Raw genomic sequence first — 26,776 nt, forward strand, 5'->3', positions numbered from 1 at the left:
GCCGCCAGAGGCCGTCAAAGTCATCTTAGACAAAAATGTCGTTTTTTTTGACGTGGGTTGCTTTGACCTCAAATAACTCGGTTATTTGACAACTGACGTCAAAATGTCATAGAAGAGAAAAGATAGGTCACATTCTAAGCTTTCCAAAAATATCCCCCCATGAGTTGATTGGTTGCCCCGTTTGGCCGCCAGAGGCCGTCAAAGTCATTCTAGACAAAAATGTCGTTTTTTTGACACGGGTTGCTTTGACCTCAAATAACTCGGTTATTTGACAACTGACGTGAAAATGTCATAGAAAAGTAAAGATAGGTCACATTCTAAGCTTTCCAAAAATATCCCCACACAAGTTGATTAGTCATACTGTTTGGCCGCTAGAGGCCGTTAAAATCACCCTTGACAAAAATGTCGTTTTTTTTACTTGGGTTGCTTTGACCTCAAATAACTCGGTTATTTGACAACTGACGTCAAAATGTCATAGAAGAGCAAAGATAGGTCACATTCTAAGCTTTCCAAAAATATCCCCACATGAGTTGATTGATTGCCCCGTTTGGCCGCCAGAGGCCGTTAAAGTCACCCTTGACAAAAATGTCGTGTTTTTTGACACGGCTTGCTTTGATCCTAAATAGCTCGCTTATTTGACAGCTGACGTCAGAATATCATATAAAACAAAAGATAGAGCACATTCTAAGCTTTCCAAAAATGTCCCTACACGAGTGAATTGGTTGCACCGTTTGGCCGCCAGAGGCCGTCAAAGTCAACTTAGACAAAAATGTCGTTTTTTTTTACACGAATTGCTTTAACCTCAAATAACTCGCTTATTTGACAGCTGACGTCAAAATGTCATAGAAGAGTAAAGATAGGTCACATTCTAAGCTTTCCAAAAATATCCCCACACGAGTTGATTAGTCATACTGTTTGGCCGCTAGAGGCCGTTAAAATCACCGTTGACAAAAATGTCGTTTTTTTTACTTGGGTTGCTTTGACCTCAAATAACTCGCTTATTTGACAACTGACGTCAAAATGTCATAAAAGAGAAAAGATAGGTCACATTCTAAGCTTTCTAAAAATATCCCCACACGAGTTGATTAGTCATACCGTTTGGCCGCTAAAGGCCGTCAAAATAATACTAGACAAAAATGTCGTTTTTTTGACACGGCTTGCTTTGATCCTAAATAACTCGCTTATTTGACAGCTGACGTCAGAATATCATATAAAACAAAAGATAGAGCACATTCTAAGCTTTCCAAAAATGTCCCTACACGAGTGAATTGGTTGCACCGTTTGGCCGCCAGAGGCCGTCAAAGTCATGTTAGACAAAAATGTCGTTTTTTTTTACGCGGGTTGTTTTGACCTCAAATAACTCGCTTATTTGACAGCTGACGTCAAAATGTCATAAAAGAGAAAAGATAGGTCACATTCTAAGCTTTCCAAAAATATCCCCCCATGAGTTGATTGGTTGCCCCGTTTGGCCGCCAGATTCATGTTAGACAAAAATGTCGTTTTTTTGACACGGGTTGCTTTGACCTTAAATAACTCGCTTATTTGACAGCTGACGTCAAAAAGTCATAGAAGAGAAAAGATAGGTCACATTCTAAGCTTTCCAAAAATATACCCCCATGAGTTGATTGGTTGCACCGTTTGGCCGCTAGAGGCCGTCAAAGTCATGTTAGACAAAAATGTCGTTTTTTTTACGCGGGTTGTTTTGACCTCAAATAACTCGCTTATTTGAAAACTGACGTCAAAATGTCATAAAAGAGAAAAGATAGGTCACATTCTAAGCTTTCCAAAAATATCCCCACATGAATTGATTGGTCATACCGTTTGGCCGCTAGAGGGCGTCAAAGTCACCCTTGACAAAAATGTCGTTTTTTTGACACGGGTTGCTTTGACCTCAAATAACTCAGTTATTTGACAACTGACGTGAAAATGTCATAGAAGAGTAAAGATAGGTCACATTCTAAGCTTTCTAAAAATGTCCCTACAAAGCTGGATTGGTCGCACCGTTTGGCCGCCAGAGCCAAAATCGTTCGGACAGAAAATTGCAACTTGGCAACCGCGCAAAAAAAAAACAAATAAAATTACCTTTCGAAAACAATTCGGGGATAATCAGTCTGCGGCAGGATGGTGGCGACATCTTGAACGTACTCAGTCGTGGTGATGCATCCGTTGATGAACTCGTCCAACGAGTTGCGTATTCTCCGCTCCAGTTGTTCGTCGCTGAGTTTCGGTTCCGCGTCGACCGTGGGCGGGGGCGGCGCCGGCGTCGTCGTTTGCTGTTTGGGCGGCGCGACGCTGGGGGGCGGCGCCGTCGTTCGCATCGGCGTCATCGAATCGCGATGCTGCGAACCGGATCGGCTACCGCGACCCTCGTAACTCTTGTTGTAGCCACGTTCCATGCTCGGTCCCTTCGACGAATAAGGATCCTTGTTGCGTTGATCTGTAATCACGTGACGTCTGTCATTCGAAAGTGTCATACTTGTCAAAAAAAAAAGAAAAAAAAAAAGAATCCAGCCAATAATTATAAATTGTGACAGTGGGTACTGTCAAGTGGTTTGTCATCAGTGTCATCTGTCAAACGTAAAATTCCACTTGGAGTGCCCAAATCACGTTTTTAAGCACATTTTTGGAATCCTCGTAAAATTTCCTATCCAATAACCCCAAAATACACTAAAAAATTGAGTACAGTCAGCGAGAAAAATGCTGTCAAAATTTGAACATCCAGAAACACATTTTAAAAGACAGTCCGGGACAAAATTGCGCGTAAAACCCACTTGGAGTGCTCGAATCGAGTTTTTAAGCACATTTTTGGAATCCTCGTAAAATTTCCTATCCAATAACCCCAAAAAACATACAAAAATTTGGTAAAGTCAGCGAGAAAAATGCTGTCAAAGTTTGAACTACCAGAAACACATTTTAAAAGACAGTCCGGGACAAAATCGCGCGTAAAACCCACTTGGAGTGCTCGAATCGAGTTTTTAAGCACATTTTTGGAATCCTCGTAAAATTTCCTATCCAATAACCCCAAAATACACTAAAAAATTGAGTACAGTCAGCGAGAAAAATGCTGTCAAAATTTGAACATCCAGAAACACATTTTAAAAGACAGTCCGGGACAAAATTGCGCGTAAAACCCACTTGGAGTGCTCGAATCGAGTTTTTAAGCACATTTTTGGAATCCTCGTAAAATTTCCTATCCAATAACCCCAAAAAACATACAAAAATTTGGTAAAGTCAGCGAGAAAAATGCTGTCAAAGTTTGAACTACCAGAAACACATTTTAAAAGACAGTCCGGGACAAAATCGCGCGTAAAACCCACTTGGAGTGCTCGAATCGAGTTTTTAAGCACATTTTTGGAATCCTCGTAAAATTTCCTATCCAATAACCCCAAAATACACTAAAAAATTGAGTACAGTCAAAGAGAAAAACGCTGTCAAAGTTTGAACATCCAGAAACACATTTTAAAAGACAGTCCGGGACAAAATTGCGCGTAAAACCCACTTGGAGTGCCCGAATCGAGTTTTTAAGCACATTTTTGGAATCCTCGTAAAATTTCCTATCCAATAACCCCAAAAAACATACAAAAATTTGGTAAAGTCAGCGAGAAAAATGCTGTCAAAGTTTGAACTACCAGAAACACATTTTAAAAGACAGTCCGGGACAAAATCGCGCGTAAAACCCACTTGGAGTGCTCGAATCGAGTTTTTAAGCACATTTTTGGAATCCTCGTAAAATTTCCTATCCAATAACCCCAAAAAACATACAAAAATTTGGTAAAGTCAGCGAGAAAAATGCTGTCAAAGTTTGAACTACCAGAAACACATTTTAAAAGACAGTCCGGGACAAAATCGCGCGTAAAACCCACTTGGAGTGCTCGAATCGAGTTTTTAAGCACATTTTTGGAATCCTCGTAAAATTTCCTATCCAATAACCCCAAAATACACTAAAAAATTGAGTACAGTCAAAGAGAAAAACGCTGTCAAAGTTTGAACATCCAGAAACACATTTTAAAAGACAGTCCGGGACAAAATTGCGCGTAAAACCCACTTGGAGTGCTCGAATCGAGTTTTTAAGCACATTTTTGGAATCCTCGTAAAATTTCCTATCCAATAACCCCAAAAAACATACAAAAATTTGGTAAAGTCAGCGAGAAAAATGCTGTCAAAGTTTGAACTACCAGAAACACATTTTAAAAGACAGTCCGGGACAAAATCGCGCGTAAAACCCACTTGGAGTGCTCGAATCGAGTTTTTAAGCACATTTTTGGAATCCTCGTAAAATTTCCTATCCAATAACCCCAAAATACACTAAAAAATTGAGTACAGTCAAAGAGAAAAACGCTGTCAAAGTTTGAACATCCAGAAACACATTTTAAAAGACAGTCCGGGACAAAATTGCGCGTAAAACCCACTTGGAGTGCCCGAATCGAGTTTTTAAGCACATTTTTGGAATCCTCGTAAAATTTCCTATCCAATAACCCCAAAAAACATACAAAAATTTGGTAAAGTCAGCGAGAAAAATGCTGTCAAAGTTTGAACTACCAGAAACACATTTTAAAAGACAGTCCGGGACAAAATCGCGCGTAAAACCCACTTGGAGTGCTCGAATCGAGTTTTTAAGCACATTTTTGGAATCCTCGTAAAATTTCCTATCCAATAACCCCAAAATACACTAAAAAATTGAGTACAGTCAAAGAGAAAAACGCTGTCAAAGTTTGAACATCCAGAAACACATTTTAAAAGACAGTCCGGGACAAAATCGCGCGTAAAACCCACTTGGAGTGCCCGAATCGAGTTTTTAAGCACATTTTTGGAATCCTCGTAGAATTTCCTATCCAATAACCCCAAAATACACTAAAAAATTGAGTACAGTCAGCGAGAAAAATGCTGTCAAAGTTTGAACTTTCAGAAACACATTTTAAAAGACAGTCCGGGACAAAATCGCGCGTAAAACCCACTTGGAGTGCCCGAATCGAGTTTTTAAGCACATTTTTGGAATCCTCGTAAAATTTCCTATCCAATAACCCCAAAATATGCTACAAAATTTGGTAAAGTCAGCGAGAAAAATGCTGTCAAAGTTTGAACTACCAGAAACACATTTTAAAAGACAGTCCGGGACAAAATTGCGCGTAAAACCCACTTGGAGTGCCCGAATCGAGTTTTTAAGCACATTTTTGGAATCCTCGTAGAATTTCCTATCTAATAACCCCAAAAAACATACAAAAATTTGGTAAAGTCAGCGAGAAAAATGCTGTCAAAATTTGAACATCCAGAAACACATTTTAAAAGACAGTCCGGGACAAAATTGCGCGTAAAACCCACTTGGAGTGCTCGAATCGAGTTTTTAAGCACATTTTTGGAATCCTCGTAAAATTTCCTCTCCAATAACCCCAAAATACACTAAAAAATTGAGTACAGTCAGGTAGAAAAACGCTGTCAAAATTTGAACATCCAGAAACACATTTTAAAAGACAGTCCGGGACAAAATTGCGCGTAAAACCCACTTGGAGTGCTCGAATCGAGTTTTTAAGCACATTTTTGGAATCCTCGTAAAATTTCCTATCCAATAACCCCAAAATACACTAAAAAATTGAGTACAGTCAGGGAGAAAAACGCTGTCAAAATTTGAACATCCAGAAACACATTTTAAAAGACAGTCCGGGACAAAATCGCGCGTAAAACCCACTTGGAGTGCCCGAATCGAGTTTTTAAGCACATTTTTGGAATCCTCGTAGAATTTCCTATCTAATAACCCCAAAAAACATACAAAAATTTGGTAAAGTCAGCGAGAAAAATGCTGTCAAAGTTTGAACTACCAGAAACACATTTTAAAAGACAGTCCGGGACAAAATTGCGCGTAAAACCCACTTGGAGTGCTCGAATCGAGTTTTTAAGCACATTTTTGGAATCCTCGTAGAATTTCCTATCCAATAACCCCAAAATACACTAAAAAATTGAGTACAGTCAGGGAGAAAAACGCTGTCAAAATTTGAACATCCAGAAACACATTTTAAAAGACAGTCCGGGACAAAATCGCGCGTAAAACCCACTTGGAGTGCCCGAATCGAGTTTTTAAGCACATTTTTGGAATCCTCGTGAAATTTCCTATCCAATAACCCCAAAATACACTAAAAAATTGAGTACAGTCAGCGAGAAAAATGCTGTCAAAGTTTGAACTTTCAGAAACACATTTTAAAAGACAGTCCGGGACAAAATCGCGCGTAAAACCCACTTGGAGGGCCCGAATCGAGTTTTTAAGCACATTTTTGGAATCCTCGTGAAATTTCCAGTTTAACTAGACCCGGGTATTTTCCCCACTCAAGTTCAGAATAGTGATTTAATGGCGTTTTAAACCTCCATGGATACATGGTTTAGATTGTTCTCAGCTGACGTAGTTTATTCGACACGTGACGTATGTCGTGCGTCACATTTTACGATCAACGTGAAGCTATAAAAACCAGAAAACTTGTCGCAAAAACCACCCAAGTTGAAATATGATTAATTTGACATCTGTCATTCAAATGTCAACTGTCAAAAGGTGCAAAACCGCTTGAAAGTGTTTCGTAAAAACGTTTCGTACAGTTTTGACGGTTTGCTAAGCTGAAATGGCGCGTATTAGGTGTCACCTGTCAAACGTCATTTTAACTGTCAAACGTCATTTATTGTGGGGAGGCTACTATCAAACGCCATTCCCAGGACCGTTTTAGTCCTCGTGGTGTTAGCGAATCCACCCCGTATATAATTTAGCATAAAAGTAACACGACTTACCTATAGTAAATCAGGTAAGCCGTTGACTAATTTATGCACAAAATGTATTATAAAAAAAAAAACAAAAAATTTAAATGACCATTGAATAAGTCGGTTATTTGACAACTGACGTCAAAATGTCATAGAAGAGAAAAGATAGATCACATTCTAAGCTTTCCAAAAATATCCCCCCATGAGTTGATTGGTCATACCGTTTGGCCGCTAGAGGGCGTCAAAGTCACCCTTGACAAAAATGTCGTTTATTTGACGCGGGTTGCTTTGACCTCAAATAACTCGGTTATTTGACAGCTGACGTCAAAATGTCACTGAACCAAAAAGATAGTACGGAGTGTAAGCTTTCTGAAAATATCCCTACACGAGTTGATTGGTTGCCCCGTTTGGCCGCTAGAGGGCGTCAAAGTCAACTTAAACAAAAATGTCGTTTTTTTTGACACGCGTTGCTTTGACCTCAAATAACTCGGTTATTTGACAACTGACGTCAAAATGTCATAGAAGCGAAAAGATAGGTCACATTCTAAGCTTTCCAAAAATATCCCTACAAAGCTGGATTGGTTGCCCCGTTTGGCCGGCAGAGGGCGCCAAAAAAAAGGTAAAAAGCGGTAAAAGAGCGGTTACATGCGGATGCGTCATTTGTAAAGCATATCGTAAATTTGACAGTTCTGACAGCTGTCAAAACACACCCCAAACGAACCACTAAACCGTCCGCATTGACTTCGTGAAGGTATGAAATGCATTTTTCTCGTCAAATGACACTTCTACAAGTGTCCCGTCCAAAAATGCTCTTTATACCTCCTTGAAGGTAGTTTTGACAGTTGTGACAGTTGCTTAGCATCAAACCAAACCTCAAATTGACTGTCAAACGTCAAAACTGTCAAAATTAGCTTCAAAAAGCTGTAAAATGCAACTTTTTCAGTTTGGTGACACTTCTACAAGTGTCCCGTCCAAAAATGCTCTTTATACCTCCTTGAAGCTAGTTTTGACAGTTGTGATAGTTGCTTAGCATCAAAGCAAGCTTGGAATTGACTGTCAAACGTCAAAACTGTCAAAATTAGCTTCAAAAAGCTGTAAAATGCAACTTTTTCGGTTTAGTGACACTTTTACAAGTGTCCAGTCCAAAAATGCTCTTTATACCTCCTTGAAGCTAGTTTTGACAGTTGTGATAGTTGCTTAACGTCAAAGCAAGCTTCGAATTGGCTGTCAAACGTCAAAACTGTCAAAATTAGCTTCATAAAGCTGTAAAATGCAACTTTTTCAGTTTAGTGACACTTCTACAAGTGTCCAGTCCAAAAAGACTCTTTATACCTCCACGAGGTTAATTTTGACAGTTGTGACAACTGCTAACGTCAAAGCAAGCTTCGAATCGACTGTCAAACGTCAAAATTGGCTTCACAAATGTTTTTTTCGGGCAGATAATGGATGTTGGTGAGTAATGGGCACATTATTAAACGGGTCGGAAAGGGGGTAATTACTCACTGGAATTAGGCCGTTTCTCCGGATCGTAATTCTCCAAGGTGGCGAAAAAGTTGGTGTTGTGCCCGATCGTCGTTTGCGGTTGCGGGTTTTTGATGCCCGCGGAGCCCTTCATCCATCTGCCAAACAAATGCGGTCCGCCGAAAGGTTCGTCGACTTGAGGCTAAAATGAGGAAAAAACAAATGAAACGCGAACGAACCTAAATCGGGTCGTCGGGGAGGCCTTACCAAATTAGCGCCACCTTTGATCTTGTTCGCCTCGAACGCGAACGCTTGTTGTCGATTGTTTCTCGACGACACCGAATTCCAGCCGTCATCTGTCATTCTCTGTCTGTTGCCGCCCCCGCCGCCGCCTCCGCCGCCACGCGGTCCGTTGTTTCGCTCGTCTTTGCGATGCGATTCGTTTATGTTCATCACGTGACTGTTCAACTGTTCCGTTTCCGCTTCCTTTTGGATCTGATCGATCGTTTTCGGATTGAGATCGCCCCGTCTCGGTATCTGAAACGCGCACAGTTCAATTTCGCGATCAGAGAGGTCGCGATTAAAATGGCGGATTTGACGCGAGCTTGTCAAAAGTTGCAACTCTGTGATTCAGGCCGCCATTTTGAATTTCCTGGCAAAAAATCGAGTTGCACCTCGTTTTAAAGGGAATTTCTTGTGGATTTAATAAAAATGAAACAAAATGGCGTCCCAGACCGCCATTTTGAATTTCCTGCCAAAAATATCGAGTTTCACCTCGTTTTAAAGGGAATTTCTTGTGGATTTAATAAAAATGAAACAAAATGGCGTCCAAGCCGCCATTTTGAATTTCCTGCCAAAAAAATCGAGTCGCACCTCGTTTTAAAGGGAATTTCACGTAGTTTTAAGAAATGACAGACAAAATGGCGTTCCAGGCCGCCATTTTGAATTTCTTGTCAAAATATTGACTTGCACCTCATTTTAAAGGAAATTTCATGTAGTTTCTAGAAATGACAGACAAAATGGCGTTCCAAGCCGCCATTTTAAATTTCCTGTCAAAAAATCAAGTTGCACCTCGTTTTAAAGGGAATTTCATGTAGTTTCTAGAAATGACAGACAAAATGGCGTTCCAAGCCGCCATTTTGAATTTCTTGTCAAAATATTGACTTGCACCTCATTTTAAAAGAAATTTCATGTAGTTTCTAGAAATGACAGACAAAATGGCGTTCCAAGCCGCCATTTTAAATTTCCTGTCAAAAAATCAAGTTGCACCTCGTTTTAAAGGGAATTTCACGTAGTTTCTAGAAATGACAGACAAAATGGCGTTCCAAGCCGCCATTTTGAATTTCCTGTCAAAAAATCAAGTTGCACCTCGTTTTAAAGGGAATTTCACGTAGTTTCTAGAAATGACAGACAAAATGGCGTTCCAAGCCGCCATTTTGAATTTCCTGTCAAAAAATCGAGTTGCACTTCGTTTTAAAGGGAATTTCTTGTGAATTTAATAAAAATGAAACAAAATGGCGTCCTAGACCGCCATTTTGAATTTCCTGTCAAAAAAATCGAGTTCAACCTCGTTTTAAAGGGAATTTTTTGTCGATTTAATAAAAATGAAACAAAATGGCGTCCTGGGCCGCCATTTTGAATTTCCTGTCAAAAAATTGACTTGCACCTCATTTTAAAGGAAATTTCATGTAGTTTCAAGAAATGACACACAAAATGGCGTTCCAAGCCGCCATTTTGAATTTCCTGTCAAAAAATCGCGTTGCACTTCGTTTTAAAGGGAATTTCTTGTGGATTTAATAAAAATCAAACAAAATGTCGTCCTAGACCGCCATTTTGAATTTCCTGTCAAAAAAATCGAGTTCAACCTCGTTTTAAAGGGAATTTCTTGTGGATTTAATAAAAATGAAACAAAATGGCGTCCTGGGCCGCCATTTTGAATTTCCTGTCAAAATATTGACTTGCACCTCATTTTAAAGGAAATTTCATGTAGTTTCTAGAAATGACAGACAAAATGGCGTTCCAAGCCGCCATTTTGAATTTCCTGTCAAAAAATCAAGTTGCACCTCGTTTTAAAGGGAATTTCACGTAGTTTCTAGAAATGACAGACAAAATGGCGTCCTGGGCCGCCATTTTGAATTTCCTGTCAAAAAATCAAGTTGTACCTCGTTTTAAAGGGAATTTCACGTAGTTTCTAGAAATGACAGACAAAATGGCGTTCCAGGCCGCCATTTTGATTTTCTTGTCAAAAAATCGACTTGCACCTCATTTTAAAGGAAATTTCACGTAGTTTCTAGAAATGATAGACAAAATGGCGTCCCGGGCCGCCATTTTGAATTTCCTGTCAAAAAAATCGAGTCGCACCTCGTTTTAAAGGGAATTTCCTGTGGATTATTTAAATACACTCACCCATCTAGAATCCCGCAGATCGATAACGTCCTTCAGCATGAACCGTATCCGGCTGCTGATTTTTTGTCGTTTGCCCTCGGTGATCTGCTTCATTTCGTTGAAAATGGAAACGAGTTCGACGCGATTCGTTTCCAATTCCTTGCCGACGGTGGTCAGCAATTTGCACAAACACTCCAAACTCTCCTCGTCCTTGTTCTCGAGCAACGTTTGCAAACAGCGACGCATTATGCTCGCCGTCAGCATTTGTTGCTTGAACAGTTCGCCGATGAACCGAATGCACCCGACCGATCGCATTCGGACGCGTCGGTCCGACTCTTCCAGCTCGAATTGGAGCTCTTTTTTCTTTTCCTGCGCGCGCGCAAAATTGATTAGCAAACAAACGGCGATCGAAGCGCCCCCTCAAAAACTCACCGGATCGGCGCACTCCTCGATTTCCTTGATTTTCGTGTTGCGCGTCGTCTCGTCCACCGACTGTTTCTCGAATTCCATTTGACAGCGCGTCACCAACAACGTGCGGAACGCCAGTTTCTTGTCCTCGCCCCCCGCCGACGTCACAGACACCTACGAAACGACAAACTGACAGTTGCATTGTACTCCCCAACCCCAAATTAGTCGAAAATGAGTATAATATTGGTTTTTTAAAATTTAGGCCGCCATCTTGGATTTGCTCGACACCAGTGACAGTTAACATCAAACTGACAGTTGCATTGTACTCCCCAACCCCAAATTAGTCGAAAACGAGTATAATCTTGGTTTTTTTCAAATTTTGGCCGCCATCTTGGATTTGCTCGACACCAGTGACAGTTAACGTCAAACTGACAGTTGCGTTGTACTCCCCCACCCCAAATTAGTCGAAAATGAGTATAATCTTGATTTTTTTAGTTTTGGCGGCCATCTTGAATTTTCTCGACACCAGTGACAGTTAACGTCAAACTGACAGTTGCGTTGTACTCCCCCACCCCAAATTAGTCGAAAATGAGTATAATCTTGATTTTTTTAGTTTTGGCGGCCATCTTGAATTTTCTCGACACCAGTGACAGTTAACATCAAACTGACAGTTGCATTGTACTCCCCAACCCCAAATTAGTCGAAAACGAGTATAATCTTGGTTTTTTTCAAATTTAGGCCGCCATCTTGGATTTTCTCGACTCTAGTGACAGTTAACGTCAAACTGACAGTTGCGTTGTACTCCCCCACCCCAAATTAGTAGAGATTTTTTTACTGTGGAATGAGCACAGTCTAAGCTACTAGCTCACGCAAAAATCACTCAAATCGGACGTTTAGAATGTGATTTATAGGGGTTTTGCCGTTCGCGGACATTAAATTGTAAGGTTTTGCTGTTTTCCTAAGTTTCTAAGGCTGCTACGCCCCTGCATTAAATCTGATGGTGTTGATTTTTTTACTGTGGTATTAGCACAGTCTAAGCTACCATCTAACACAAAAATCACTCAAATCGGACGTTTAGAATGTGAGTTATAGCGTTTTTGCCGTTCGCGGACATAAATTGTAGGTTTTTGCTGTTTTCCTAAGTTTCTAAGGCTGCTACGCCCCTGGATTAAATCTGATGGTGTTGATTTTTTTACTGTGGTATTAGCACAGTCTAAGCTACCATCTAACACAAAAATCACTCAAATCGGACGTTTAGAATGTGAGTTATAGCGTTTTTGCCGTTCGCGGACATTAAATTGTAGGTTTTTGCTGTTTTTCTAAGTTTCTAAGGCTGCTACGCCCCTGGATTAAATCTGATGGTGTTGATTTTTTTACTGTGGTATTAGCACAGTCTAAGCTACCATCTAATATAAAAATCACTCAAATCGGACGTTTAGAATGTGAGTTATAGCGTTTTTGCCGTTCGCGAACATTAAACTGTAGGTTTTTGCTGTTTTTCTAAGTTTCTAAGGCTGCTACGCCCCTGGATTAAGTCTGATGGTGTTGATTTTTTTACTGTGGTATTAGCACAGTCTAAGCTACCATCTAACACAAAAATCACTCAAATCGGACGTTTAGAATGTGAGTTATAGCGTTTTTGCCGTTCGCGGACATTAAACTGTAGGTTTTTGCTGTTTTCCTAAGTTTCTAAGGCTGCTACGCCCCTAGATTAAGCCTGCTGGTGTTGATTTTTTTACTGTGGTATTAGCACAGTCTAAGCTACCATCTAACACAAAAATCACTCAAATCGGACGTTTAGAATGTGAGTTATAGCGTTTTTGCCGTTCGCGGACATTAAATTGTAGGTTTTTGCTGTTTTCCTGAGTTTCTAAGGCTGCTACGCCCCTGGATTAAATCTGATGGTGTTGATTTTTTTACTGTGGTATTAGCACAGTCTAAGCTACCATCTAAGACAAAAATCACTCAAATCGGACGTTTAGAATGTGTTTTATAGGGGTTTTGCCGTTCGCGGACATTAAATTGTAAGGTTTTGCTGTTTTCCTAAGTTTCTAAGGCTGCTACGCCCCTGGATTAAATCTGATGGTGTTGATTTTTTTACTGTGGTATTAGCACAGTCTAAGCTACCATCTAACACAAAAATCACTCAAATCGGACGTTTAGAATGTGAGTTATGGCGTTTTTGTCGTTCGCGGACATTAAATTGTAGATTTTTGCTGTTTTCCTAAGTTTCTAAGGCTGCTACGCCCCTGGATTAAATCTGATGGGATTGATTTTTTTACTGTGGAATGAGCACAGTCTAAGCTACCATCTAACGCAAAAATCACTCAAATCGGACGTTTAGAATGTGAGTTATAGCATTTTTGCCGTTCGCGGACATTAAATTGTAGGTTTTTGCTGTCTTCCTGAGTTTCTGAGTCTGCTAGGCCCCTGGATTAAGTCTGATGGTGTTGATTTTTTTACTGTGGTATTAGCACAGTCTAAGCTACCATCTAACACAAAAATCACTCAAATCGGACGTTTAGAATGTGAGTTATGGCGTTTTTGCCGTTCGCGGACATTAAATTGTAGGTTTTTGCTGTTTTCCTAAGTTTCTAAGGCTGCTACGCCCCTGAATTAAATCTGATGGTGTTGATTTTTTTACTGTGGTATTAGCACAGTCTAAGCTACCATCTAACGCAAAAATCACTCAAATCGGACGTTTAGAATGTGAGTTATGGCGTTTTTGCCGTTCGCGGACATTAAATTGTAGATTTTTGCTGTTTTCCTAAATTTCTAAGGCTGCTACGCCCCTCGATTAAATCTGTTGGGGTTGATTTTTTTACTGTGGTATTAGCACAGTCTAAGCTACCATCTAACGCAAAAATCACTCAAATCGGACGTTTAGAATGTGAGTTATAGCGTTTTTGCCGTTCGCGGACTTAAATTGTAGGTTTTTGCTGTCTTCCTGAGTTTCTGAGTCTGCTAGGCCCCTGGATTAAGTCTGATGGTGTTGATTTTTTTACTGTGGTATTAGCACAGTCTAAGCTACCATCTAACACAAAAATCACTCAAATCGGACGTTTAGAATGTGAGTTATAGCGTTTTTGCCGTTCGCGGACATAAATTGTAGGTTTTTGCTGTCTTCCTGAGTTTCTGAGTCTGCTAGGCCCCTGGATTAAGTCTGATGGTGTTGATTTTTTTACTGTGGTATTAGCACAGTCTAAGCTACCATCTAACGCAAAAAATACTCAAATCGGACGTTTAGAATGTGAGTTATGGCGTTTTTGCCGTTCGCGGACATTAAATTGTAGGTTTTTGCTGTCTTCCTGAGTTTCTGAGTCTGCTAGGCCCCTGGATTAAGTCTGATGGTGTTGATTTTTTTACTGTGGTATTAGCACAGTCTAAGCTACCATCTAACACAAAAATCACTCAAATCGGACGTTTAGAATGTGAGTTATAGCGTTTTTGCTGTTCGCGGATATTAAATTGTAGGTTTTTGCTGTTTTCCTAAGTTTCTAAGGCTGCTACGCCCCTAGATTAAGCTTGCTGGTGTTGATTTTTTTACTGTGGTATTAGCACAGTCTAAGCTACTAGCTCACGCAAAAATCACTCAAATCGGACGTTTAGAATGTGAGTTATAGCGTTTTTTGCCGTTCGCGGACATTAAATTGTAGGTTTTTGCTGTTTTCCTGAGTTTCTAAGGCTGCTACGCCCCTGGATTAAATCTGATGGTGTTGATTTTTTTACTGTGGTATTAGCACAGTCTAAGCTACCATCTAACACAAAAATCACTCAAATCGGACGTTTAGAATGTGAGTTATAGCGTTTTTTGCCGTTCGCGGACATAAATTGTAGGTTTTTGCTGTCTTCCTGAGTTTCTGAGTCTGCTAGGCCCCTGGATTAAGTCTGATGGTGTTGATTTTTTTACTGTGTTATTAGCACAGTCTAAGCTACTAGCTCACGCAAAAATCACTCAAATCGGACGTTTAGAATGTGAGTTATGGCGTTTTTGCCGTTCGCGGACATTAAATTGTAGGTTTTTGCTGTTTTCCTGAGTTTCTAAGGCTGCTACGCCCCTGGATTAAATCTGAGGGTGTTGATTTTTTTACTGTGGTATTAGCACAGTCTAAGCTACCATCTAACACAAAAATCACTCAAATCGGACGTTTAGAATGTGAGTTATGGCGTTTGTGCCGTTCGCGGACATTAAATTGTAAGGTTTTGCTGTTTTCCTAAGTTTCTAAGGCTGCTACGCCCCTGGATTAAATCTGAGGGTGTTGATTTTTTTACTGTGGTATTAGCACAGTCTAAGCTACCATCTAACACAAAAATCACTCAAATCGGACGTTTAGAATGTGAGTTATAGCGTTTTTTGCCGTTCGCGGACATTAAATTGTAGGTTTTTGCTGTTTTCCTGAGTTTCTAAGGCTGCTACGCCCCTGGATTAAATCTGATGGTGTTGATTTTTTTACTGTGGTATTAGCACAGTCTAACCTACCATCTAACGCAAAAATCACTCAAATCGGACGTTTAGAATGTGAGTTATAGCGTTTTTGCCGTTCGCGAACATTAAACTGTAGGTTTTTGCTGTTTTCCTGAGTTTCTAAGGCTGCTACGCCCCTAGATTAAGCTTGCTGGTGTTGATTTTTTTACTGTGGTATTAGCACAGTCTAAGCTACTAGCTCACGCAAAAATCACTCAAATCGGACGTTTAGAATGGGAGTTGTGGCGTTTTTGCCGTTCGAGGACACTAAATTTCACTTGTACCGTTTGGCCGCTAGAGCGGGCGTATTTTCACGAATTTAATAGCATAATTACCTGCATATTCTGGATTTCTTTGCACATCATCGCGTAAGCGACCGAGAAATTCGGCTCGTCGATCGCCTTCTCGAACACCAGATCGATGACGCCCTGGAGCCGTTCTTTGGTGTCGATTTGCAGTTGTCGCACTTGGTTCACCAACGTTTCGAACTTTTGCGGCGTCAATTTGTTGAGAACGGCTCGCACCTTTTTGTACAACGTTCCAGACTTTTTCTCCTCCTCGGAGGCGTTCTCGCCTAAAAACAACAAAGATCAGACTAAACCAATACCCAAATTTACTAAAACTAAAAAAAAAAAAAAAAGTACCCAATTTTTGAGTGTTTTTTTTAGTGTTATTTGATAGGAAATTTAGTGAGGATTCCAAAAATGTGCTCAAAACTGTTATTTTCCCACTCCAAGTGGGTTTTGCATTCGATTTTGTCCCTGACTGTCCTAAAAACTGTCTTTCTGGCAGTTCAAACTTTGACCTCACTTTTCTCCCTGACTGTACCGAATTTTTTAGTGTTTTTTAGTGTCATTTGATAGGAAATTTAGTGAGGATTCCAAAAATTTGCTTAAAACTGTCATTCTGTCACTCCAAGTGGGCTTTAGAGGTAATTTTGTCCCTGACTGTCTTTACAAACTGTCTTTCTGGCAGTTCAAAGTTTGACCTCACTTTTCTCGCTGACTGTACTAATTTTTGAGTGTTTTTTAGTGTCGTTGGATAGGAAATTTAGTGAGGATTCCAAAAATTTGCTTAAAACTGTCATTTTCCCACTCCAAGTGGGTTTTAGAGGTGATTTTGTCCCTGACTGTCCTAAAAACTGTCTTTCTGACAGTTCAAACTTTGACCTCACTTTTCTCCCTGACTGTACCTAATTTTTTAGTGTTTTCCAGTGTCGTTGGATAGGAAATTTAGTGAGGATTCCAAAAATGTGCTTAAAACTGTCATTTTCCCTCTCCAAGTGGGTTTTAGAGGTGATTTTGTCCCTGACTGTCCTAAAAACTGTCTTTCTGACAGTTCAAACTTTGACCTCACTTTTCTCGCTGACTGTACTAATTTTTGAGTGTTTTTTAGTGTCGTTGGATAGGAAATTTAGTGAGGATTCCAAAAATTTGCTTAAAACTGTCATTTTCCCACTCCAAGTGGGTTTTAGAGGTGATTTTGTCCCTGACTGTCCTAAAAACTGTCTTTCTGACAGTTCAAACTTTGACCTCACTTTTCTCCCTGACTGTACCTAATTTTTTAGTGTTTTCCAGTGTCGTTGGATAGGAAATTTAGTGAGGATTCCAAAAATGTGCTTAAAACTGTCATTTTCCCTCTCCAAGTGGGTTTTAGAGGTGATTTTGTCCCTGACTGTCCTAAAAACTGTCTTTCTGACAGTTCAAACTTTGACCTCACTTTTCTCGCTGACTGTACTAATTTTTGAGTGTTTTTTAGTGTCGTTGGATAGGAAATTTAGTGAGGATTCCAAAAATTTGCTTAAAACTGTCATTTTCCCACTCCAAGTGGGTTTTAGAGGTGATTTTGTCCCTGACTGTCCTAAAAACTGTCTTTCTGGCAGTTCAAACTTTGACCTCACTTTTCTCGCTGACTGTACTAATTTTTGAGTGTTTTTTAGTGTCGTTGGATAGGAAATTTAGTGAGGATTCCAAAAATGTGCTTAAAACTGTCATTTTCCCTCTTCAAATGGGTTTTAGAAGGTGATTTTGTCCCTGACTGTCTTTACAAACTGTCTTTCTGGCAGTTCAAAGTTTGACCTCACTTTTCTCGCTGACTGTACTAATTTTTGAGTGTTTTTTTAGTGTTATTTGATAGGAAATTTAGTGAGGATTCCAAAAATTTGCTTAAAACTGTCATTTTCCCTCTCCAAGTGGGTTTTAGAGGTGATTTTGTCCCTGACTGTCTTTCTGGCAGTTCAAAGTTTGACCTCACTTTTCTCGCTGACTGTACTAATTTTTTAGTGTTATTTGATAGGAAATTTAGTGAGGATTCCAAAAATGTGCTTAAAACTGTCATTTTCCCTCTCCAAGTGGGTTTTAGAGGTGATTTTGTCCCTGACTGTCTTTACAAACTGTCTTTCTGGCAGTTCAAAGTTTGACCTCACTTTTCTCGCTGACTGTACTAATTTTTGAGTGTTTTTTAGTGTCGTTGGATAGGAAATTTAGTGAGGATTCCAAAAATGTGCTTAAAACTGTCATTTTCCCTCTCCAAGTGCGTTTTAGAGGTGATTTTGTCCCTGACTGTCCTAAAAACTGTCTTTCTGGCAGTTCAAACTTTGACCTCACTTTTCTCGCTGACTGTACTAATTTTTTAGTGTTATTTGATAGGAAATTTAGTGAGGATTCCAAAAATGTGCTTAAAACTGTAATTTTCCCTCTCCAAGTAGGTTTTAGAGGTGATTTTGTCCCTGACTGTCCTAAAAACTGTCTTTCTGACAGTTTCAACTTTGACCTCACTTTTCTCCCTGACTGTACCTAATTTTTTAGTGTTTTTTATATTAAATAGTCCAGAATTCGAAGAAAATGAAAAGCAAAGTAAAAAGCACGAAAAGTTCGTTTTCAAGACAATTTTCATGAATCCAATGTCAATGTCTTGCATCTAAGACTATTTTCAAGACTAAAATATTGGAAATTTGTCTTCAAATTATGAAAACTTACTTCAAATGCAAATTTTAAGCTTCTGATGTCGCTTTTCATTAGTTCAGTCACATTTTGGGGTTCAAGTCAATTTTTAAGGTTTAAATGTATGAATTTTTAGTAACAAATTCTTGAAAAAACAGTTTTTATGTCTACAAGTCAATTTTTAGTATTAAAACTCGATTTGCACGAAAACTGGTTACAAACACAACTTTCAAGCTTCTGAAATTTTTATCTTTTTTAATTCAATTTTCAAAACTATTTAGTCTTTTAGTTTCTCTGGAAATACAATCATATTTTTTAAACTTCTTAAGTGAATTTTCCATTTCTAAGACAATTTTTCAGTTGGGTTGGGTTAGTTTTGGGTCTTTGAACGTGTAATAAAGTGCTTGTTCCAAATTTGATCAATATTGCCCCAACGGTATGACAGTTATGACAAAAAAAAACGATTTTTTAAACAGAAATTTGAAGTACTGTATTTTCCTTAGGAAGCACTTTTCAGGAAAATGACATAATGAATGTCAACTTATTTTTTAATTGGCTATGGATTGGTGAATTATTGACATTTAAAACTGAACCACCCTGTATATAAAAACAAAATTTATGATGAAAAAATAGGCCCTCTATACTATATAGTTACCTTTATTGAATCGGGTCGGTTTCCAAGCGTTTTCGGACTCGTGCAGTTTGACTTCGTCCCTGGACAGGGAAATGGTCACTTTCGGTTGGTGTTTGTTGGTGATTTTGTCGCCGCCTCTGCTTCCCATTTTGTTCGATTGGCTGTTGCGTTTTGGTAAAGTCTTCAATTCCCCCCGAGAAGAAAATAAAACCAACCAATCAATTAACGCTTGCGCGGAGGAGTGGTAAAAATTGACCCAAAAACCGGTACAAATCAGATTATTTCAATTGTCAGCAAATCAAGTCAGATCACTACTTTCATCGAATTATTAATGGAATCATCATGATTAAAACATATTTACAAAGCCCACTCGACAAAAAAAATATATATACACAGGAATTTTTTGTGCAATATACGTGCAATACGTCCCTGTCCTTTACGTTTAATTTACTAGAGCCAGTGCAAATTTCAGGTCCCGTACTGCCCAAATTACTGAATGGGCCTATCCCACATATCATACATTTTTGTTTTAATGACTGGAATCGAAAGAAAAGGGTTAAAAAACTAAAAACTAAAAAGAAAACCAAAAAAAAAAACAAAAACTAATAAAAAAAAATAAAAAAAAATAAAAAAACTACTAAAACTAATTTTTCATATTCTTGAAGAAAAAATCGTGGTCGTAAATGTTTCTACGTTAGTTTGAATTTGTCCATTACATTTAAAAGATCTGTTTTGGCGCGCGCGTGACGTACGTTATTCTGGGCGATTTTATTGGCTGTTGCACGCCAACTGTTTCACTTCTTGTCGCTGATTGGTTGATGGTGTAGTACGTCACCGGCGGCAGGCGTTTTAAACACGAGATTAATGTAGTTTTTATCATCATTTTTTTTCTATTTAGACTTAATATTTTTGAAAACAAAAAATACGGGTATAATATTTTCAATCCGTCTTTGTGAATATGAAATAAAAAAAAATTGTGGGACAGGCCTTCCAGTTTTCTCTCTTTGTCTACATTCAGAATTTTTTGTGAATATTGTGCAATACGTCCCTGGATTTTAAATGTATTGCCTACACACAACAAATTTCAGGGCCGTAACCTCCAGATTTCGAAACAACCGACTGAAATTGTGTCTTACTGCCATTTTTGGTTCGTTGTGACTTATTTTTAGTTTTTTTGTTTATATCTCAAAAACTAATATCAATTTATTGTTGCCAGAAGCTTCTAGAAGCCTCTACGAGTCATTTTTTAGTTGCCAGAAGCCTCCGAAACCTTCTTAAGCTTATAAAGACTCTTCTAAAGCTGCCAGATGCCTCTAGAAGCCATTTTGTATTTCCCAAAGCCTCTAAAACCTTTTTAAGCTTGTAAAAACTGTTTTAAAGCTGCCAGAGGCTTCTGGCAGTCATTTTTAGATTCCAGAAGCTTCTGAAACCTTCTTTAGCTTCCCAAGAGACTTCTAATAGTGCCAGAGGCCTCTAAACTGCCATTTTGTATTGTCAGAAGCTTCTGAAACCTTCTTAAGCTTTCAAAGACTGTTTTAAAGCTGCCAGAGGCCTCTGCCAGCCATTTTTAGATTCCAAATGCCTCTGAAACCTTCTTAAGTTTGGAAAGACTGTCTTAAAGCTGCCAGAGGCCTCTGGCAGCCATTTTTAGATTTCAGAAGCTTCTGAAACCATCTTAACCTTCCCAGGAGACTTCTAATAATGCCAGAGGCTTCTAAACTGTCTTTCTGACAGTTCAAACTTTGACCTCACTTTTCTCCCTGACTGTACCTAATTTTTTAATGTTTTTTAGTGTCATTTGATAGGAAATTTAGTAAGGATTCCAAAAATGTGCTTAAAACTGTCATTTTCCCTCTCCAAGTGGGTTTTAGAGGTGATTTTGTCCCTGACTGTCCTAAAAACTGTCTTTCTGGCAGTTTCAACTTTAACCTCACTTTTCTCCCTGACTGTACCTAATTTTTTAATGTTTTTTAGTGTCATTTGATAGGAAATTTAGTGAGGATTCCAAAAATGTGCTTAAAACTGTCATTTTCCCTCTCCAAGTGGGTTTTAGAGATGATTTTGTCCCTGACTGTCCTAAAAACTGTCTTTCTGGCAGTTTCAACTTTAACCTCACTTTTCTCCCTGACTGTACCTACTTTTTTAGTGTTTTTTAGTGTCATTTGATAGGAAATTTAGTGAGGATTCCAAAAATCTGCTTAAAACTGTCATTTTCCCTCTCCAAGTGGGTTTTAGAGGTGATTTTGTCCCTGACTGTCCTAAAAACTGTCTTTCTGGCAGTTTCAACTTTAACCTCACTTTTCTCCCTGACTGTACCTAATTTTTTAATGTTTTTTAGTGTCATTTGATAGGAAATTTAGTGAGGATTCCAAAAATGTGCTTAAAACTGTCATTTTCCCTCTCCAAGTGGGTTTTAGAGGTGATTTTGTCCCTGACTGTCCTAAAAACTGTCTTTCTGGCAGTTTCAACTTTAACCTCACTTTTCTCCCTGACTGTACCTAATTTTTTAATGTTTTTTAGTGTCATTTGATAGGAAATTTAGTGAGGATTCCAAAAATCTGCTTAAAACTGTCATTTTTCCTCTCCAAGTGGGTTTTAGAGGTGATTTTGTCCCTGACTGTCCTAAAAACTGTCTTTCTGGCAGTTTCAACTTTAACCTCACTTTTCTCCCTGACTGTACCTAATTTTTTAATGTTTTTTAGTGTCATTTGATAGGAAATTTAGTGAGGATTCCAAAAATGTGCTTAAAACTGTCATTTTCCCTCTCCAAGTGGGTTTTAGAGGTGATTTTGTCCCTGACTGTCCTAAAAACTGTCTTTCTGGCAGTTTCAACTTTAACCTCACTTTTCTCCCTGACTGTACCTACTTTTTTAGTGTCATTTGATAGGAAATTTATTGAGGATTCCAAAAATGTGCTTAAAACTGTCATTTTCCCTCTCCAAGTAGGTTTCAGAGGCTTCTAAACTGTCATTTTGTATTGTCAGAAGCTTCTGAAACCTACTTAAGCTTGTAAAGACTGTTTTAAAGCTGCCAGATGCCTCTGGCAGCCATTTTTAGTTGCCAGAAGCCTTTGAAACCTTCTTAAGGTTGCTAAAACTGTTTTCAAAGTGCCAGAAGCCTCTAAACTGCCATTTTGTATTGCCAAAAGCCTCTGAAACCTTCTAAAGGTTGCTAAAACTGTTTTCAAAGTGCCAGAGGCCTCTGGCAGCCATTTTTAGGTTCCAAAAGCTTCTTAAGCTTCCCAAGCGACTTCTAATAGTGCCAGAAGCCTCTAAAACCTTATAAAGGTTGCTTAAACTGTTTTTGATGTACCAGAGGCCTCTGACAACCATTTCTAAAACAAATTTGACCGAGTGAGCTTTGATTCTGTCGGTAAAACACACAGTTTGTGTTCCTCTAGACGATTTTGTTGCCTGGACCGGTACTTTCACCTCCGGATAAACTTATTCCTCGAGTAAACCGTACTTTGGCCCTAAATAGTGATGGTTTTATGTGACTCACCCCGCGTTGCGATCCCGATTTACCCCCGTAACTGTTGTAGGGAGGAGTGGAGTAATCGGTTCTGCCACCCATCGAAAGACGTCCGTCGATTTGTCGCTGAACAAGAACAAATCTCTTGAACGAGGGGAAAAAAACTAGAAAAATCACTTACGTTCCGTTCATCGGACACAATCGCTTCGGGAATATTGTCGGGTTTGTGCAAACTGGCCGGAAAGTTTTTCAGTCTCATCAGGAAATCGCGATCGTACACTCTCTTGCCGTCGGGACAATCGGGCGCCCATTGGCCCGGCCTGTACACGATCGTCCGCTCCAACGACGCTTTCTGATTGGTCACGGACGAGTGCAACGTTGCCGCGTCCGTCGCCCGATCCGTCTCGTCGCGGTTCGCGTCGTGTATCGGAAACGGCGGCATCATTTTCAACGCCGACTCTTTGACAATACTGGTGACGTCGAACAGTTTGGTTGCCGGTTTTGGCGCGGGCGGCGCCACCATATCCGTTTCCGGTTTGGTCACGTTCTCGTTCGCGTCCACCTCTTTCTCCTTCGCACTGTAAGACAATTTCAATTTAGACGCGCCAAACTGTCACTTTTAATTGACAGTTTCGTCCAAAAAACCCTCGTTTGGACGAAATTTTTGTGCATCGTCTCATTCAATCGTGAATAACTCGGTTATTTAAAACATTTACTATAGACACATAATAGGATTATAGATAGCCAATGAATGAGGCTATCCATTGGTGGAAACTGCGCACCGCTAAGTTGTACCGTTTGGCCGCTAGAGGGCGTCAAAGTTGACTACAAATTTTCGGACATTTTCCCCAATATCTCGGAAATGGTTCAATTGATCGAGTTGATAATTTTAGTGGGAGTGGACCTCGATGAGACGCAACTTTTTTCTTATGTACCATTTTTTTGTAAAAGGTACCGTTTTTTTATAAAAAATAAAAATTAAATTATGAAATTTTTCAAAGGGTCCCCCTTTCGATTTTTTTGGAAAAAATTTTGAATTTTTAATTTTGACTTTGACTGTGCAAATACCTTTGGATTGGTAGTAGAAGTTTAACTTATAGTGTCAAAGTGACAGATTGGCTTTAATAAGCGAGCTATGACGTAAAATGTGCGTAAAAATGGGTTTTTTTTAGGTTAACTCGGAAATGGTACCACTTATTGTCAATTTGACACCAGATTTGGACTCAGCAGGTCCGAATTAGTCTATTATATGAATTTCGTTGAGATAGTACCAAAATTATGGTACTCAGATATGGAACCCATTGAGGGGTCAAAAAAATCCTCATTTGGACAAAATTTTTGTGCATCGTCTCATTCAATCGTGAATAACTCGGTTATTTAAAACATTTACTATAGACACATAATAGGATTATAGATAGCCAATGAATGAGGCTATCCATTGGTGGAAACTGCGCACCGCTAAGTTGTACCGTTTGGCCGCTAGAGGGCGTCAAAGTTGACTACAAATTTTCGGACATTTTCCCCAATATCTCGGAAATGGTTCAATTGATCGAGTTGATAATTTTAGTGGGAGTGGACCTCGACGAGACGCAACTTTTTCTTATGTACCATTTTTTTTGTAAAACGTACCGTTTTTTTTATAAAAAATAAAAAATGAAATTTTGAAATTTTTCAAAGGGGTTTCTCATTTGGACAAAATTTTTGTGCATCGTTTCATTCAATCCTGAATAACTCAGTTAGTTAAAACATTTACTATAGACACATAATAGGATTATAGATAGCCAATGAATGGGGCTATCCATTGGTGGAAACTGCGCACCGCTAAGTTGTACCGTTTGGCCGCTAGAGGGCGTCAAAGTTGACTAAAAATATTCGGACATTTTCCTCAATATCTCGGAAACGGTTCAATTGATCGAATTGAAAATTTTATTGGGAGTGGACCTCGATGAGACGTAACTTTTTTATTATGTACCATTTTTTTGTAAAACGTACCGTTTTTTTATAAAAAAATTAAAATTAAAATTTTGAAATTTTTCAAAGGGTCCCCCTTTCGATTTTTTTGGAAAAAATTTTGAATTTTTAATTTTCACGTTGACTGTGCAAATACCTTTGGATTGGTAGTAGAAGTTTAACTTATAGTGTCAAAGTGACAGATTGGCTTTAATAAGCGAGCTATGACGTAAATGTGCGTAAAAATGGGTTTTTTTTAGGTTAACTCGGAAATGGTACCACTTATTGTCAATCTGACACCAGATTTGGACTCAGCAGGTCCGAATTAGTCTATTATGTGAATTTCGTTGAGATAGTACCAAAATTATGATACTCAGATATGGAACCCATCGAGGGGTCAAAAAATCCTCATTTGGACAAAATTTTTGTGCATCGTCTCATTCAATCGTGAATAACTCGGTTATTTAAACATTTACTATAGACACATAATAGGATTATAGATAGCCAATGAATGAGGCTATCCATTGGTGGAAACTGCGCACCGCTAAGTTGTACCGTTTGGCCGCTAGAGGGCGTCAAAGTTGACTACAAATTTTCGGACATTTTCCCCAATATCTCGGAAATGGTTCAATTGATCGAGTTGATAATTTTAGTGGGAGTGGACCTCGATGAGACGCAACTTTTTTCTTATGTACCATTTTTTTGTAAAACGTACCGTTTTTTTATAAAAAAATAAAAACTAAAATTTTGAAATTTTTCAAAGGGGTCCCCCCCTAGGAATTTTCCACTTAAAATTTACATTTGTTATACTAATTCTTGATAGCGATTGGTCAAAATTGATAGGAAGGAAATAATCGTAGAGAAACCTGATATTGATTTAAAAATTGCATTAGAAAGAAGGGAATTCAGTTTTCTTGACAATTGGCGAATACGGAAAAATTTAATCTGCCTAAAAAGGAAGAATTATTGTAGTAGGCTCTGAATTTAGCTGTTCTTGATAATTGGCGAATGCGCCTCGCAGTAGTAATCAAAGAATGCGACAAATAGTTGCTAATTGTCACATTCTAACCACACTTTTTTGAGAATTCTAGCGTTATCACGTGACATAATAATATACAGAGGATGTCCCATTTAAATTAGAGGCTGTGAACTGAATTATTCTGGATTGACTTAATTAGCCATTTTGAGCCAGTTACAGGGTGTCCACTACACCAGTGTCTGTCAAAATGTCAACTGTCCCGCAAATAGAACGTTTTCTGCTCATTTTTTTTTTCTGATTTTTAAAAACGTTTGTAGTTGCGGGGCAACGTTGCCTGTCAACTGTCAATTTATCACGCCACACTCACCATACAACAACGGGTTCTTCAGTCTCTTGTTTAGGAACGACGGCGGCTGGGGGCGGTGGCGTCGGCGACCGCGGCGCAATCACGTTGGCGTTGACCGCGTCGGCGGTGACGTTTTCGAGGGGTGCCGTCGTCGCGTTGGCGTTGACTTTGTCGTTGAACGCGTCCATGTCGGTGCCCTCCTTGTTCGCCCCCTTCATGTTCAGCTCCTTCGACTTGTTGGAACGATTGTTGGCTTTGGGGGGTTGCGGTACCGGTACCGCCACCACCACCGGCTGCGGCTGCTGCTGGGGCGGCGGCGCCGGTGCCGCCTGCGTCTTGCCGTTCTGATTGTGCTGGTTGTTTCTGTTGTGCTTGTTTTTCGATTTTCCTGCAAAACAAAACCAAAAACTTGCTACTAATCGAACCAAGAACAGTGCGAGCGGTGTTGTCAGACTTCTTAAAAACAGAAAGGAGACAATTCAAAAAAAAAATGGTAACTGTAATATATTTCACAAATAATGACAGTTTTAGTGACGATCGGCAACTGTCATTTTTGACAAGTGACAATCGCGAACGTATCTCATAAGTCAATTTTAGTTGCCAGAAGTTAGAGGCTTCTAACCTAACCTAACCTAACCTTTTTCAGTTTTCCAAGACTGTTTTTAATGTGCCAGAGGTCTCTGGCAGCCATTTTTGGTTGCCAGAGGCGTCTGAAACCTTCTGCAGCTTCCCTAAGGGACTTCTAATAGTGCCAGAGGCCTCTAAACGGCCATTTTGTATTACCAGAAGCGTCAACAGGCCATTTTTAGTTGCCAGAGGCCTCTGAAACCTTCTTCAGCTTCCTAAGGAACTGCTAATAGTGCCAGAGGCCTCCTAAACGGCCATTTTGTATTGCCAGAAGCCTCTGAAACCTTCTTAAGTTTGTGAAGACTCTTTTAAAGCTGCCAGAAGCCTCTGGCAGCCATTTTTAGTTACCAGAGGCCTCTGAAACCTTCTTCAG

The 26,776-nt window shown here is 39.3% G+C and overlaps 1 protein-coding gene across 6 annotated transcripts in view; it reads right to left on the bottom strand.

Annotated features, from left to right (window-relative positions):
• LOC145738349 (eukaryotic translation initiation factor 4 gamma 1-like) overlaps nucleotides 1-26,776 on the bottom strand; it is an 81,222-nt gene that overhangs the window by 30,538 nt on the left and 23,908 nt on the right. For all 6 annotated transcript variants that reach the window (XM_081993150.1, XM_081993149.1, XM_081993148.1 and 3 more), the window contains 10 exons: nucleotides 25,798-26,164; nucleotides 22,683-23,079; nucleotides 22,532-22,627; nucleotides 19,052-19,211; nucleotides 15,790-16,028; nucleotides 11,014-11,163; nucleotides 10,603-10,950; nucleotides 8,464-8,733; nucleotides 8,239-8,398; nucleotides 2,083-2,437 (listed from right to left, as the gene is read on the bottom strand). In XM_081993150.1, coding sequence (XP_081849276.1) covers nucleotides 2,083-2,437; nucleotides 8,239-8,398; nucleotides 8,464-8,733; nucleotides 10,603-10,950; nucleotides 11,014-11,163; nucleotides 15,790-16,028; nucleotides 19,052-19,211; nucleotides 22,532-22,627; nucleotides 22,683-23,079; nucleotides 25,798-26,164 — 2,542 coding nt within the window. The remainder of the gene's footprint in view (nucleotides 1-2,082; nucleotides 2,438-8,238; nucleotides 8,399-8,463; nucleotides 8,734-10,602; nucleotides 10,951-11,013; nucleotides 11,164-15,789; nucleotides 16,029-19,051; nucleotides 19,212-22,531; nucleotides 22,628-22,682; nucleotides 23,080-25,797; nucleotides 26,165-26,776) is intronic.

The sequence above is a fragment of the Ips typographus genome, linkage group LG15 (genome assembly GCF_016097725.1).
Source record: "Ips typographus isolate SLU linkage group LG15, UJ_Ityp_2.0, whole genome shotgun sequence".
Lineage (NCBI taxonomy): Eukaryota > Metazoa > Arthropoda > Insecta > Coleoptera > Curculionidae > Ips > Ips typographus.